This window comes from Equus asinus, chromosome 1 (assembly GCF_041296235.1).
Source record: "Equus asinus isolate D_3611 breed Donkey chromosome 1, EquAss-T2T_v2, whole genome shotgun sequence".
NCBI lineage: Eukaryota > Metazoa > Chordata > Mammalia > Perissodactyla > Equidae > Equus > Equus asinus.
The window spans coordinates 138,873,302-138,888,829 of NC_091790.1; the positions used below are offsets into that span (position 1 = coordinate 138,873,302).

At 40.2% G+C, this 15,528-nt stretch overlaps 1 protein-coding gene across 4 annotated transcripts in view; it reads left to right on the forward strand.

The window, feature by feature from the left end:
- Positions 1-15,528, forward strand: part of DYNC1I1 (dynein cytoplasmic 1 intermediate chain 1) — a 282,823-nt gene that overhangs the window by 61,289 nt on the left and 206,006 nt on the right. For all 4 annotated transcript variants that reach the window (XM_014859410.3, XM_070508726.1, XM_070508715.1 and 1 more), the window contains one exon: positions 9,121-9,236. In XM_014859410.3, coding sequence (XP_014714896.1) covers positions 9,121-9,236 — 116 coding nt within the window. The remainder of the gene's footprint in view (positions 1-9,120; positions 9,237-15,528) is intronic.

Consider the following 15,528-nt stretch of genomic DNA (forward strand, 5'->3'; position numbering starts at 1 on the left):
TATCTGCTTGACTTCCAGGTCCCTTCCCTGCTTCACAGACTACCCATTATTGCAATGACCCCTTTTGGTTTCCTAGCTTCTGAGTGCCACACACTGGCTTCTGACGCAAGCTGCTGACTCTGCCGCCTTATCTACCCTCACGCCTCTCCTTCCACTAGGTCTAAGCAATATATCCTCAGCATTATAATTTCCAGTCATCGAACATTCTGAGGCTGCTATTCAAAGATCGTTATTGAGAGTCTTTTGTGATTTACAATTTGTAAAATTTGAAGAGTTTCCTAAATGCCTGCGGTATATTTTTATTCTGGCTTTTCTGTGTCTTCACACAGGCTCTTGCACTGTGACATTAAAAAATAAAAATCCTGCAAAGGTAAGACTCAGTCTTTCTTGCAGCTTTACCTCCCAATATTGGTGATGGGTCAGCAAATCAATCATCCACTCTGATATAAGTGTGTCTTTGAGGATTAGCTGATAGCATCTGTGAAATTCTTATGGCAGCCATCTTGCTTAAAGTTTCAGTTGTTTGAAGCCAGTTCTGATATTGTTGAGTTCCTTTATGAGTTCAATAGAGATAGTACAGCAATATTTATGCAGTTTTCTTCACTGATCTTGGATATGAAATAAAGAACATCAACTTTTGCTGTATATAATTCACTGTGGTCTGAAATTAGAGCATCAGAATATGAGTTGTATCATATCTGACTCAGGGAGAATTTGATGATGCTCATGCCAGTGATGGAAGGCATGCTCAGGTGCTCTGAGAGCTTTTGTGAGCCCTGGGAAGCTTTTAAGTGAAGAGGGCCTTCCTCTTGAATCCATCTGTCCGCAGTCAGATTTGGCTACTGCTTGGAACCAATGGGCATCAACAAGGATCAGTATTCATGACAAAGACTTCCTCTGCTTCCCTGCTCATCTTGCCTCTGAACATTAAGAAAAATTATGCATGGAGCAACTGGATATCCACATGCAAAAGAATGAAGGTGGACTCTACCTTACACCGTATACAAAATTAACTCAAAATAGATCAAAGATCTAAATATAAGAGCTAAAACTATAAAAACTCTTAGGAGAAAACATAAGTGTAAATAAATCTTTGTGACCTTGGATTGGGCAATGATTTCTTAGGCATGACACCAAAAGCACAAGCAGCGAATGAAAAAATCAGTCAGTTGGTCTTCAATAAAATTGAACGCTTTCATGCTTCAAAAGACACTATCAAGAAAGTGAAAAGGCAACCCACAGAATGGGAGAAAATATTTGCAAATCATATATCTGATAAGGGTCTGGTATCCAGATTATATAAAAAATCTCTTACAAACTAACAATAAAAAGACAATCCAATTTTAAAATGGGCTAAGAATTTGAATAGGCATTTCGTCAACGAAAGTATACAAATAGCCAATAAACCCATGAATAGATTCTCAACATTGTTAGCCGTCAGGGAAATACAGCTCAAAATCACAATGAAATACCACTTTCTACTTACTAGGATGGCTGTAGTAAAAAAGACAGATAATAGTAAGTGTTGATAAGGATGTGGAGAAATTGGAACCCTTGTACACTGCTAGGGAGAATGTAAAATGGTGCAGCTGCTTTGGAAAACAGTTTGGCATTTCCTCAAAAGGCTAAACATAGAATTAACGTGTGACCCAGAAATTCTGCTCCTAGGTGTATACCAATTCCAGGAGAATTCAATTCAATTCCAAGAGAATTGAAACCCACATATATATAAAAACTTGTACATGAATGTTCATAGTGACAATATTCATAATAGACAAAAGTGGAAACAACCCAAATGTCCACCAAGTGGTGAAGGGATTAAAAGTAAGTGTTATATCCATGCAATGGAATATTATTCATCAATAAAAAGGAATGACATTCTGATACATGCTATTACATGGATGAACCTTAAAAACGTTAAACTAAGTGAAAGAAGAGAGACAGAGAAGACATAGTGTATTATTCCTTTTGAAGGGAGAGGGGGAGGGGTGGTTGGGGAGTGACTGCCAATGGGTACAGGATTTGTTTTAGGGGTAATGAAAAAGTTGCATACTTATATAGCAGTGAGGCAACACAGCTTTGTGAATATGCTAAAACTCTCTAAATTGTGTACCTTAAAGAGAGTATTTTATAGTATGTGTATTTTATTTCAATAAAATAAATTAAGGCAACCTTGACCTTACGTCTGTCATCAAAGAGCTCTGCTTCCCCTTGCCATCCATAATCAACCCTTCACCACCCAGATCCTTGACATGTCAAAATTATTTTTCCCATTTAAATTTTTTACTTTTATTCTTAAAGGAAACTAGATAGTAGTTTCTGTGAAATCTAGTGGGTTGTTGTTAGCGTTCCATATGTAGGCACAACACAGTGACTCTCTATGTTTGTGTCACAGATGCAATGGCTTTAGAAGCTGAAGTTCTGTAGTTTATGACTTTGAAAGGAATGGAGATCTTTTAAAAAAATAGGGACAAAGCCAGGATATCCTGCTTTGGTAGATAACTCCATGCTTTACAAGCATTTGTTGTTTATGGTATTAAAAATAATGCTTAAAAGTATTAGTCACATTTTTCAGTAAGGTTCTTCTTGAAATTTTCTTCATCTTTGAAATGGGAGAAGAGCCACATAGTGTATATTTAGTAGAATTCCAATGGCAATGTGCATGTTTCTCATGCTGTTAATGATAGGACAGAATCCTTTTATTTAAGAGTAAGTCTGGGGCCAGCCTGGTGGTGCAGCGGTTAAGTGTGCATGTTCCGCTTTGGTGGCCCAGGGTTCGCTGATTCGGGTCCCGGGTGTGAATATGGCACCGTGTGGCAAAAGCCATGCTGTGGTAGGCGTCCCACGTATAAAGTAGAGGGAGATGGGCACGATGTTAGCTCAGGGCCAGTCTTCCTTAGATAAAAGAGGAGGATTGGCAGATGTTAGCTCAGTGCTAATCTTCCTCAGAAAAAAAAAAAAGGGTAAGTCTGCATAACCCTAACTTTCTTCAGCTTTGGTAGATATTATAGACCATGCTTAAGTCACACTTTGGGCTTCATCTTCCTTGGATAATGAAACTTTGTTAGTAGCCAGCAAAGCCGTGCTCACCTTATTGTGAGTGGATAGACAAAGACATCTCAACTGAACCAGAAACAGAAGTGGAATGGGGCAGTGATTCATGCAAGAGAGTAGTTTTCTTCTTGTGATTCATAATGTCCAACCAAGGACAAAGGGACAGAACCTGGGCACATTGGACTTATGCTGGTGGTGAACTGGACATCTTTATACCCCAAGCATTGGCAAATAACCTTCTCAAACGTCAGATAGTTTCAATTTTTATTCTTTATTGAGATCTGATGTTTCTTTCCAGTAGAAACACTTCAACTTTGGTGCAGTATGGCTTTGCTCAGCTAGCTTGCTCTGCCAAGTTGACAGGACCAGGTGGAGAGGAAGCTCTAGGACTTTTAGTTGGAAGTCCAACCCTAGCCCTGGGGAGATGTGAGCCCCGTGTCACTTTAGGACCATACCAAGTCAGCTTGTGAGGGATCCATGGTTTCATTGCCCAACATCTCTGGCATCCCCTGCCTGACTTTTTAGTTTTGGATCTAGGATCAACTCTTGCACTGGTGTCTTAATATTTTATACACTGCAACATCCTTTGTCTGACTCTCATCCTCTCACTCATCTTTGTTCATCTCTGCACCTGGCCCATCTCATAGAGCTCCAAAGGCTTGGTCCAGAGACGTCTCCCTGTGCAGTGGGACTAAGGCCTCATCCTCCAGCATTTGGCTGCAGGGTGGGGAGGCCCAAGTGAATCTGGTTAAACAGTGAAGTCTGTCTCTACATTGTAATATTTCTAAGTCAGTAGTACCCAGCCTTTAGTGAGCATCAGAATCACCGGAGAGGGGGGAGGGGAAGCACGGGGAAGGCAGGGTATTAAAACACAGATTGCTGGACCTACCCCCAGAATTTCTGGTTCAGTAGGTTTGGGGTGGGGCCTTTGAGTTTGCATTCTAACCTGTTCCCAGGTAGTGGCGTTGGTGCTGGTCAGAGGCCACACTTTGGGAACCACTGCTCTAGGACTTCTCCCATTTAGGTTTTCTCTATGTTTGTTAATTGTGGTCACAATGCATCCAAATATGTGAGACTTTATTGTACTTCTTAGGTGATTTTGAATTGTTTTCTTACAATTATTTAGAACGTGAGATAAATTTAATGCAACATATTTAAAACTTTATTAGAGCTTTTTTTTTAGAATAAATTACCAAGGCAAAAATACACAATAAGATTTAATAGTAATGCCATATCCATCATGGCATAGATCATTGAAATCTCAATGCACATTTCTGTATCATACCTTCTGCCTTTTCCTCCTTCTATTCTTCTCTTCTTCCCTCCTTTCCTTCTTTAAACATTTATTTAGTGCCTGTTCTGTATACTGAGCTAAACCCCAGGGTACAGAGATAAATCAGTTGGGAGTAAATAAGTAAGGTTGCAGACAAGTCAGACATGAAAAGAGAACAGTGACGTGTAACAGGGGCTGCTGGAAGTATCTGTGTGTCCAGTATTGAGGGGATGAGCTTTGCAGGAGGTAGGTAGGATGGCGGGTAAGGTACCCCAGAGTCCAAACTGAGGAGCCAGCATGGAATTTGTAGCCAAATTAGAGGGAAAAGGAATTCTAGTAGCATTAACATTATAATGTATTTTTTTTCCTCCTTTGCTAAGTAGTTTAATTTGCATCTTTGAATTAAAAAATTATGAGCCAGTAAGACCTTGAACAACAGTGAAAAACAAGATGCTCAATGTTCATACTTTTAAAGAAAATAACTACTGGGGCTGGCCCAGTGGTGCAGCAGTTAAGTTTGCACGTTCCACTTCGGCCCAGGGTTCGCTGGTTTGGATCCCGAGTGCGGACATGGCACCTCTAGTTCAAGCCATGCTGTGGTAGGCGTCCGACATGTAAAGTAGAGGAAGATGGACACGGATGTTAGCTCAGGGCCAGTCTTCCTCAGCAAAAAGAGGAGGATTGGCAGCAGATGTTAGGTCAGGGCTAATCTTCCTCAAAAAAAAAAAAAGAAAAGAACTACTGTATACTTTATCTCTTAGACATAGTTATATACAGCTGATAAAACTGTAGAAACATTTTAGGGAAGTTGAAAAAGGCCTCTATCACAGGGTTGTATAAATGGATGGATTCTGGGTCCGCTGAGACATGCAGACCCTAAGATTGGTCGGGAGAGACTCAGAAGTGAGAACTCAGTTGGAGAATACACCAAGAGGCAGGTCTTTGCTGTGGAAGGGCGCCACCTGCTGGCCAGCCGTTCTGAACTGGCTAGGGCTGGGTGCAATTGTGTATTACTCACCTTGGAAAACATGATCCTTCCATTATGTCCTAATAATCTAGGCTAGCTACTTCTCAAGAATCCTTTCTATTCTATAAAATGAACACATGTGTTTGGACTTCTACTATATTAGGTTGTAAGAATGTGCCTCAGTGAGCAGATGGTCATAAGGCATTAGGAAAAAAGCAGGAGAACAAGGTCAACAAAGCCCAGTTTTTAAGTACATGGCCCTTAGACTTACTGTTGGACAGAACCAGGGCCTGTCTCTGTAACTTACTAGCTTTGTGATTTTGAGCAAATTACTTAGCATCGCTGAGCTTTCATTTTCTCATCTGTAAAATTGGAATATGATATAAAATTTTAATGAGGATAAAATATGGTAAAAATAAACAGAAACTAAGATAATGAAAAGTGTTTTGCGTATTATAAGTACACGATTACTAAAACAACAGCAAAAAAGCCACAAAGAATCAAAGCATTTGATATAAATGTAGCTTAATCCATCTGGAGATTGCATGAAAAGATATAGTAACCTGCCAGTACACCCTAAGAAGTGTTACAAGGAGTTGCTTTAAAATTATAAATCATTTCAGACAGATTTACCCTCAGGCCAGGAGAACCACAAGTTTATCAGTGCGTCAGTCAGTCAGCACACTGGGGGAATCACATGATCGAGGCTCAGCTCTTGTTTATTTTTGATGGCTTGGGTTGAGTTGAAGCCCTGAACTTGCGAACACAGCATCAGTGAGGAAATGGCCGAAAGTTTTCAATAATCATTGAGAAAAGAAAACATTTTGTTTAGTGGGATAAACTCACTTATTTAAGCTAAATTCTGAAGTCTGAGAAGTTTCGTGGTGATGATACATTTAGTTAAAGGAAAAGCAGATGCCCTGTCCCAGGCAGCCGTAACCTTTCTGTGTGCTCGTACAAAGAAGCTAGAGTGTGATAATTGTGTTTTATTGGCAGAGGTGATCTTTGAATCTACTATCTTAAAGAATCTTTAATGTAGAAACATTCATAACTCTGCCTTCTCTGATTTTTTAAAACATATATAAGCATTATTATAATGAGTCAAAAGGATCAGTTAGAGATGCTAGAGCCAGGAACTGCTTAGTATGTGCCAGACATTAAACTAAGTGCTTACAAGTACTAGCTTGATTTAATCTTCACAAGAACTGAATGATACGTACCCATTTTACAGATAAGAAACATGAGGCTTAAAGGGATTTGTCACTTGTCCTAAGCTTTCATCTATCGTTCGGCTGGTGAGTGACGAAGCAGAGATTTGAACCCAAATTTCTGTTTCGGTATGAGTACATGACTTAACCATTATGTTATACTGTCTCACCAGTCGGTTTCGATTTGCCATGGTAGATTATCACTTTACAGATCAGCTTCCTATTGCCCAATGCCTGTTGCTGGTCACCCAACAAGATAGATCTGCAGCTTTTGTCCTGTCAGCAAGATGCCCTGGCATCCCTGCCTGCAGATGTAGATACCTCTTAATGGGAGTGTGGAGATCTCTGGGCCTCACACAGATGCCCAAGGACATGTAAGGTCCAGGGTGATCTCTCTTTGCCAGGAGTGACCCTGATTTGAAGTGGTGGGGTGCATTACCAGTCCATGTTTCTTTTCTGTCTCTTTGCCTGTGATGAACACTGACCCCTTGGGGCCTCAGAAAGATGCTCTGGGCTATTCAACAGTGGGAGGGGCTTTGCCCCAAGCACCCTGGGGTGTCTATTCATGTTTTCCTCTCTAGATACTTCAAGAAAGACCCATTTCTGGAAGTAAGACATCCTTCTCTGACCCGAGAAGGCTTTAAAATAATACCTGAATTTCTTACTTTGAGACTTTGAGCCTTTGGTAATTTGGTTTGGTAATTTTGTTTCTAGTACACTTTGTGTGTTTTCCCCTAAGTCTGTGTAAGAAGGTTGCATGGAAATGCTGGGGACCCAGCCTGACCCTTCTTTACATTCTGGTCCAGACTTCTGAGTGCATGAGGCCCATGCGGCCCAGGCCTGTGTGGAGCTTGGGCTCCAAGCTGATTGGGCTGCAGAGTTGCCTGGCTAGGCCTGTTCTCTAAACCTGCCTGGGTTTGTTTGTATCTACTTCATGCACATCTTAGATCTCTCTTTAATTGTTTTAGCAATTCATAGAAAAGAAAAAATTTTTGTTTTTCTAGAATGCTTGGGAGATTGTACATGGAAATTGATAGCTGTTGTATGCATTTTCTTTCATTTTATTAGTAGTAGTACTAAAAAAAAAATACAATGAGGCTGTGCCATCTGCTGGTAATCATTGAAAGTGATGATATGAATAGGTGTGCTTCTACTTCTTTATTTCAGAATAAATATTCTGAAAGGACTCTTTACGTGGTCAGTTTGGGAAGTCCAAAATCCCAATGTGGGATTTTGCCTAAATCGTTATTTCATCTTTCTCTCTTTTTCTATCTCAGAGACACACACATACTCTATGCCTGGAAAATTTTAGAAAATATAGTAGAATATGTCCAACACTATTCTAAATCTGTATATTAAAAGTAGTGTTCCAGAAATATTTTAAGATATACGTATATGTATATAATATATGTGGTATATGTACTATATTTGTAATATAATGTAATATCTATACATAATACATATAATGTGGTACATCTACGTTACCCGTAACAATCCTAATAATAAGTAGTAGTAATATCTCCATTTTACAAATGAGGAAACTGAGGCACAGAGAGGTCAGGTAACTTGTTCGAGATCACACACAGCTGTTAAGTGGTGGGACTCAAGTGACGTGCTTAACCACCAGACTCTGACTCTTCCATGATTGGAAGTTTCCTGGATGACTCAGGAGGCACTTCAGATTTGGGGGGTAACTCAGAACTCACCGTTGAGAACCTTGGGTAGGAGTTTGGCTTGGTGGAAAAAGCACTGGACCAGGACTGAGGCTGACAGTATTTTAGTGCTGGCTCCACCTTTATGAGCTGTATATACTTGCATGTCTCTCAAACTGAATCTCACTTTCCTCGTCTGTAAAATGGAGATGACGGTGACATCAGCCCATAAGCCTCACAGAGGAGTTGTGAAGACAGATGATAGAATGAATGTGAAAGACACTTGAAAACACTTCAAGTGCTCCATAAATATTCTGAAAGGACTCTTTACGTGGTCAGTTTGGGAAGTCTAAGCTAAGATTTCATCACTCTCAGTCGAGTATCTTCCTCACTCATCTGTGCTGTATCATCAGTGTGTCTTTAAAAAAATTCACATGCTGATCTGTGTCAGTTCCTTTTCGGGAGAAGTGAGAAGTGTTACCCCTCTCCCCTTGGAATGTGATCCTCTCGCTGCTGTCACAGAGAGCGTTTTGCTCCACTAGGGAATTGTCTCTCTTTTTTTGACATTTAAGAAGCATTGCTTTTCTTTTGTCCTTCTCACCTAAGAGACTAGAATCCTGTATTGCAAGTGAAAATTGCCTTTATAAATTTTAATGAAGCAAAATCACACATACTAGAATGAAAGAGGTCTTATCTGAGCTGGACCAAGCCTTTGTTTTACAGATAGAGACGCCGAGGGTCAGCATGAGGGACCTGTCTATATCACCAACAGATTTGGGCCAAAGTGAGGCAAGAACCCAAGTGTCCCAATTTCCTGCCCAGGGCCAGTTCTCCTCCATGACCCTACCCCTTGTGCTGGGAAGCCAAGGGTGTTTGGGGTTTGTTTGAGTCCTTTGTTTTATTACTGATAGCTCTTCTACAAGGAATGCCTTCCCTCTCTAAGCATTTGTCCTCTGTTACTTACAGACGAAGACTGCATAAGCTGGGCGTGTCGAAGGTGACCCAGGTGGATTTCCTGCCCAGGGAAGTGGTGTCCTACTCCAAGGAGACCCAGACTCCTCTGGCTACACATCAGTCTGAAGGTGAACTATGTCTTTCGTTTACTTTCCACATTATCTCTGGAGAAATCGGCAGGGAGTCACGTCCTTCCTGTTGATTTCACATCTTACCATAAGAGATTTCACAGGATACAAACGTAATGACACACCGAAGGCTTAAGTAAGGCTCCTTCAGCTCTGATTTTGAAAGCCCTGGAGAGGGAACCCAGTGGTATTCCTACAAAGGACCTATGAACTTAAAAAGCGATAACTTAGTGAGGTCACACTTTGTCAAAACTGTGTGAGGAGGGGGGGAAATCATCAAAGGGTGATGTAATAGAAACTTTTCAGAATTTTGTCAATAAGAAGAGTGTGTACATTAGGATTCATCATTTGCAGGTGTCAGCAAACTATAGCACACCACCTGTTCCTCAAAATAAAGTGTTTTAGCGTAGGACCACACCCAACCATTTCTGTCTATATGGCTGCTTTCCTGCTACAGTGGTAGGGTTGAGTAGTTGTGACAGAGAACTTATGGCTCACATAGCCTAAAATCTTTACTGTAATCTAGTGCTTTATAGAAAAATTTTGCTGACCTCTGATACTCTTTGCCAATTCAGATGACAGCACACTAGAGTTTCTTACCATAATTTTAAAAGATTTTCTGTGCAAGCTCCACATAGGTGAATGGGAATTGAACTCCATGCCTCCATCCTGCGTACCAGAAAACATCAAGTGGAAAATTAACATGCAAATCCCAGTGAATCAAAAAAATACACTAATACGTTGAAGCTGATAAATCGGAATGCTTCCTAGAAGTCAAAAATTACGCCAAAGCAGAAGAGAGATATGTGTGCACTTAGGATAGAGTAAGTGAAGGTTGCATTGTTAGAGAACAGCATTATTGTTATAGCTAAGAAACTTCTCTTTTTTAGCTTATGTTAATTTATTGTTTGATGTGGTGAGGAAGATGGTAGAATTCTGGGTTCATTGTCGTTATGCAGGAAATATTGAACACAAGCCATGGGAAGGAAACATGATTTTCATTCCCTGCTTGGTTTACAGCAGATACATAATCAGTGCAGTTTGGTTTGTGCAAGCTACAGAGATTTTCAGTTTGGGTTCTAAACACATGATGTCAGAAGCAAAGGGAAGTGTGATTCCCGGAAGCAGAGCGCTGCCTGCAGGCCTCAGAAACCTTTCCTGGGCGGTGCTGGCTGCTGCGACAATTCTTTGGCGGCAGGGCCTCCATTTTTCAAGTCTGATGTTGAAACGAGTTTTAGACGCAAACAAGGAGCACCCTCTGGTGGTGAAATTTTAAACCAACCACTCCAACCAACCTGAGAGCTGTGTATTACTGTGGCAGAAAACACAAAGTTATAAAAGCCTGTGGGAGTTCACTAGTCTGTCCTTGGGCCTCCAGGCAGATCAGGAAGATCATTAAAAACCAACCTTGCCTCCCAACCCAAACATTTGTTTGAGTTAATTTGCTGCCAGAGGTATTTCCAGAGCTGTAGCCTGAGGTATGTTTATTCAGCCCCAAATTTGACCCATAACATAAAGTTATACAACTGAAATAGGAGAAGGAGTGAATTATTTTTTGAAAATGTGTCGACTTAAGATATTGGAAATGGTACAGAAATATTTACAAGGTAAGATAAATAAAGGATGAAAAGGCATCAACTCTAAACTTTTAAACGGGAACACATCAAAAGGAAAAGCTTGTGCATTCCATTTTATGACTGCAAAGAGAGCTTGGGAGCCCTCATTATGCTGTGGTCCAAGCAGCAGGAAAGAAGGAATTTATTTCTCAGCTATTGGCAGAAGTTCTTTCTGTTTTGTTAACAAGACTCCTAGAGTTTTTTGCGGTGATGGGTGTTTCTACGGTTCAAATTCCACAATACAGATTTGAACTCAAAGCTTGCTACTGTAGCTCTAGACATTAAAGCAATCCCTCATGGGTTTAGGCAGGAAGAACTTTAGATTTGGGTTCAGCAAATTGTCCTCTCACTACAGGCGATTCCTTGACCTCTGGCTGCCCAGAGCCGCCCAGCTGTCTGGCTGTTGAGGTGCCTGGTGCTTGCCTTTCACCTGCGTGTGAAGGGAGCTGGCAGAGGGAAAGCTGGGAGGTGGCAGCAGGCAGTCAGCAGCAAGGGTCTACCAAACAGCAGGTTTGAGTTGGCTTCCAATATGGGGCTTGAGCCATGGCAATGTTTTCATGACAGCTGCAGCCATTCGGAGGCAGGAAACAATGAACTACTGGGTTTTATGATACAGTGTGGCTCTTGGATGGATAATATTTAAAGCTGTGGTTGATATAAGATCCATTTTAGCTCATTTTTGCCCATAGTGTATGAAGGAATGCTGATTATTTTTTAAGTCATTATTTGACTATGGAGACTGTAAGAATATTCAAACTAATGATCTCAGAGCACTGATCTGTTCTACAGCTAATGGAGTTCTAGTGCATTCTGTTTTTCACATGTTCCCACTTTACTCTTTAAAATAAAGGGGAAGGTACTTCAGATTTGCCCAAGCTTAAGCCTCTTTTCTCCACTATGTACTTTAATGAACAGTCTCTTAATTTGTGATCATAATGACTTGTTATGAGAAACACTCCAGAGAATGAGTTAAATCAGGAAGATTTAGAAATGACGTCTGCATGAATACTGTTTTTTCACTACAAGTTGAGACCTTTCCTGTCTGCTTAGGTCATCAGTTGCAGAGAAATGTGGCTGAGAATAAGAAACAGTGATTTGGGGAGTAAGATGTCTCTACCCCCAAAACATTTGAAGCACATGCTTTTTATTCTGAAGTGGTAAGAAAGGAGAAAATTATAGTTTCCTGCCAGATTCCCTCTGCCTCACTTTCCTGTTATTAATGTCTCCCTGGACTGACCGTGAGGTCCTGAGGTTAGTTAGGAAGCCAATCTTCTGCGTATTTATTATAGCGGATAAGTGATGGCTCATAATAGCCACCCAACAAATGCTGTGCAATGACAAAGATGATGCCAGACATCTTGGAAACTGCAAGTTCTATAATGATCCCTGGGAGAATGTGAATTTCTTAACTTCCTGGAAAGATGTAAGCCAACTGGAGGGAGTAGGAGGAAACATACAACCTGTTGATAGTTTTGAAGAGTTCTCTGACCTTTGTCTCCTCTTCATGATACCTTATAAACAGGAACTTAGTGGCCTCAGGTTGGCCACCCCCCTCCCTCGTCTTCCCTCCAATGCCTTGTTTGTTATATCCAAGAAAGACCAGTCTGCTTTCATTTTCCAAAGTGCCGCACAGCCTCATGCCTCCATTGCTTGCACATACTGTCTCCCTGCCTGGAATGCCATCTCTCCTTTTTGCCTTCCTTCAGGACCACAATCAAGGGTTAGCTCCTTGGTAATTTGAATTCTGGTTGACATCACTCCTCCTACTGCGAGCAGCGTCCATTTTCCCCTTATCACGCTGAATTTATTATTTAAATGTCTACCTTTTAGACTGTGATCTCCTTGAGGGCAGGGTGTGTGTTCTTTACCTCCATGCCCAACACAGTGCCTGGCACAAAGAAAGGGGTCAATAGATATCAATGGAAGAAAGGAAGAATGAGATGATTCTAGAGGAATAAGAAAGAAAGAAGAGAAAATGTTTATTATAATTTGGGGAGGATGGAATATGACCCATACAGTAAGGCTACATGGGTCTTATGGAGTTTTTAAGGAAAAGTCATGACAGTGAGATTGTGTGGAGAGGGGACAACTTCAGTGTTTCTATTTCAGTCCCCAGGCTGGTGTAGACATTAACTACCGTGAACGTGACACAGTTATGAGAACTGAAGGAGAAAATCACTGGGGCAGCCTGGGTTGGCCCAGGATAGAGCACAGCAGTGATCAGGTTTTTACTGTGCAGAGATACTATTTAAAGGACTTTGAGTTTGGAACTGGGGTTCAGGAATGTGGCTAAGGAAGGCTCTTGTTTCATCTTTGCACTTTTTAAAAACTATTTTTTTGGTTTGTTAAGGAAAATCTACCTTGGCTTCCCATCTTCTCTAGTATATCCTCAGCACAGAAGCTGCAAATAGGGAGAGAGTTGCCCAGATAGTCTCGTCTAGCACTGTCCAATAGAAACATAATGAGCCATTATTAATTTTAATAATATGTTTTATTTAACCCAGTATGTTAATACAATTATCATTTCAACATGTAATCAATATAAAAAGTATCAGTGAGCTGTTGTACATTTTTTATATTAAATCTTCAAACTCTGGTTTGTATTTCATACTTACAGCATATCCTAATGCAAACACTAAATTTTCATTGGAAATGCTTGAACTGTGAGAAGATTTCATAAAATTTACAATGAAAAAATAGATTCATATACCACTGTCATTCCAAACATATTTAAAAGCTTTTCAATAATTTAATCAAATACTTGTTTTTACATTTAAATTTAAATTAATTGAAGTTACACAAAAGTAAAAATACAGTTCCTTAGTTGCATTAGCCACATCTCATGTGCTCAATAGCTGCATGGAGCTAGTGGCTCCTGTATTGGGCAGCTCACGTCTACAACAACCCGTCATTACACAGGTGCAGAGGCTGAGACCAACAAAGCCAGCCTTATCTTCACTTCCCCATGGCTGGACAGAGGGGTTTGAGTGAGAAGACCTCCCTGACCTCCTTGTTAGTTATCTGCAACTCTGCTGCTCCCTTCTCCCTCTCCTTCTATGTGAAGTGGTGAGAGATCATAATTAAGATTTGGGTTCTAAACTACTGACAGCTGAGTTCTAAATCTTCTACACCTTGTGGCCTCAGGAGCATAATTCTTTGATACAAAATTGCCAAATAAAGTCATTTTACAGAGAATCTAAGTGGAAATATTTATTTGGAACCTCAAATCTGAAATCAGGCAGTTCTTAGTGATATAATTTCCTGATGGAAGCCAATCCTAAAACACCTGGAGATGACTTGGGAGAAAACAGGCTTTGGTGTTATAACCTTGCCTCAAGCTCTTCAACTGGACCTTACACTTTTTCTCTGAACTTATTATTTTAAGAACAGCCATGTGTTTAGTGACAAACCATGGTAGCATTGGGATGCAAATTAAAAATCCCTAGTGAAAATGATACACACTAATCTTGTTTTTAGCTTCTGTTCCTTAGGTAAGAACTGACACTATTCGAGAGAGATATTGATATCTGCCATGTTTGCTTCCTTCAAATATCCCTGCTATTTCCCTCTGACACTTGATTAAAGTGCGAATCCTCTTTTAGAACAAACTGCAGAGCCTCCAGGCTCGTTGTTAACAAGGTCAGGGATTGAGGGATCCTCTCTTGGGATATTAGTTTTCTTTAACAATGTTAATCTCATATCATCTTGGCAAGTCTCTTCGTGAAAGACAAAAAAATGATGAGTTATCTGAAGAACATACGCATTTCAGACGTTATTTTTTAAATATTATTTATATTGAATAGTCAAAATTTTGTGGTTAAAAAAAGATAATTCTTTTCCCTATCTCTGAACCACCTTCTCAGCTATGGGTCAGGAGAGCTTTGATGGTTTCGTTCTTGATTTAGATTAGATATTAGAATAGATATTGGCTTAGATGCAAGCCAGTCTTCATATTCTAAAGGAGAAGCCTCATGCTAAAAGTTAACATGGCTTTTAAAGCACCTAATGAGAGTCCATAGATGGTACTATCAAATCTCGGTCAGATAAACTGATTTATCCAAAACACTCCTTCCAGTGAAAAACAGAAGGGTGCTAAGTGACAACTAAAAATGAAACCAGAAATGTAATAAAAAAGACAAAATGCAGAGCAGGACTTGGTACCAGCAGACACTGTCTTATTTCCTATATTTCTGTAATCTATAGGTCAATGAAGGAGGAGGGACATTGAGAAGAATGGCCCTAGAGCATCGTGTGAACTTTAGATTCAAAATAAGATTACATCTGGGTTACAGTACTGTACTGGAAAATGAACATTATATCTTAGGAAGATAGTCTGGGAAGTTCCTGTTTGACTGAGTTAGCCACTTAATTAACCAGCATATCGCTTTCTCTAGGTCAAAGGTTAATGTGCTTTGTTAAATTTCTGGAGTTCAGAAGTAAAAGATTTTCCATGAAATAAAACATTGGTCCTTGAGGGTATTATACTGAGTGAAATTAGTCAGAGGGAGAAAGTCAAATACCTATGATCTCACTCGTAAGTAGAAGATAAAAACAATGACAAACAAACAAATAGCAATGGAGATTGGATGGGTGGTTACTATAGGGGAAGGGAGCAGGAGGGCAAAAGGGGTGATTAGGCTCACATGTGAGGGGATGGACTATAATTAGTTTTTGGG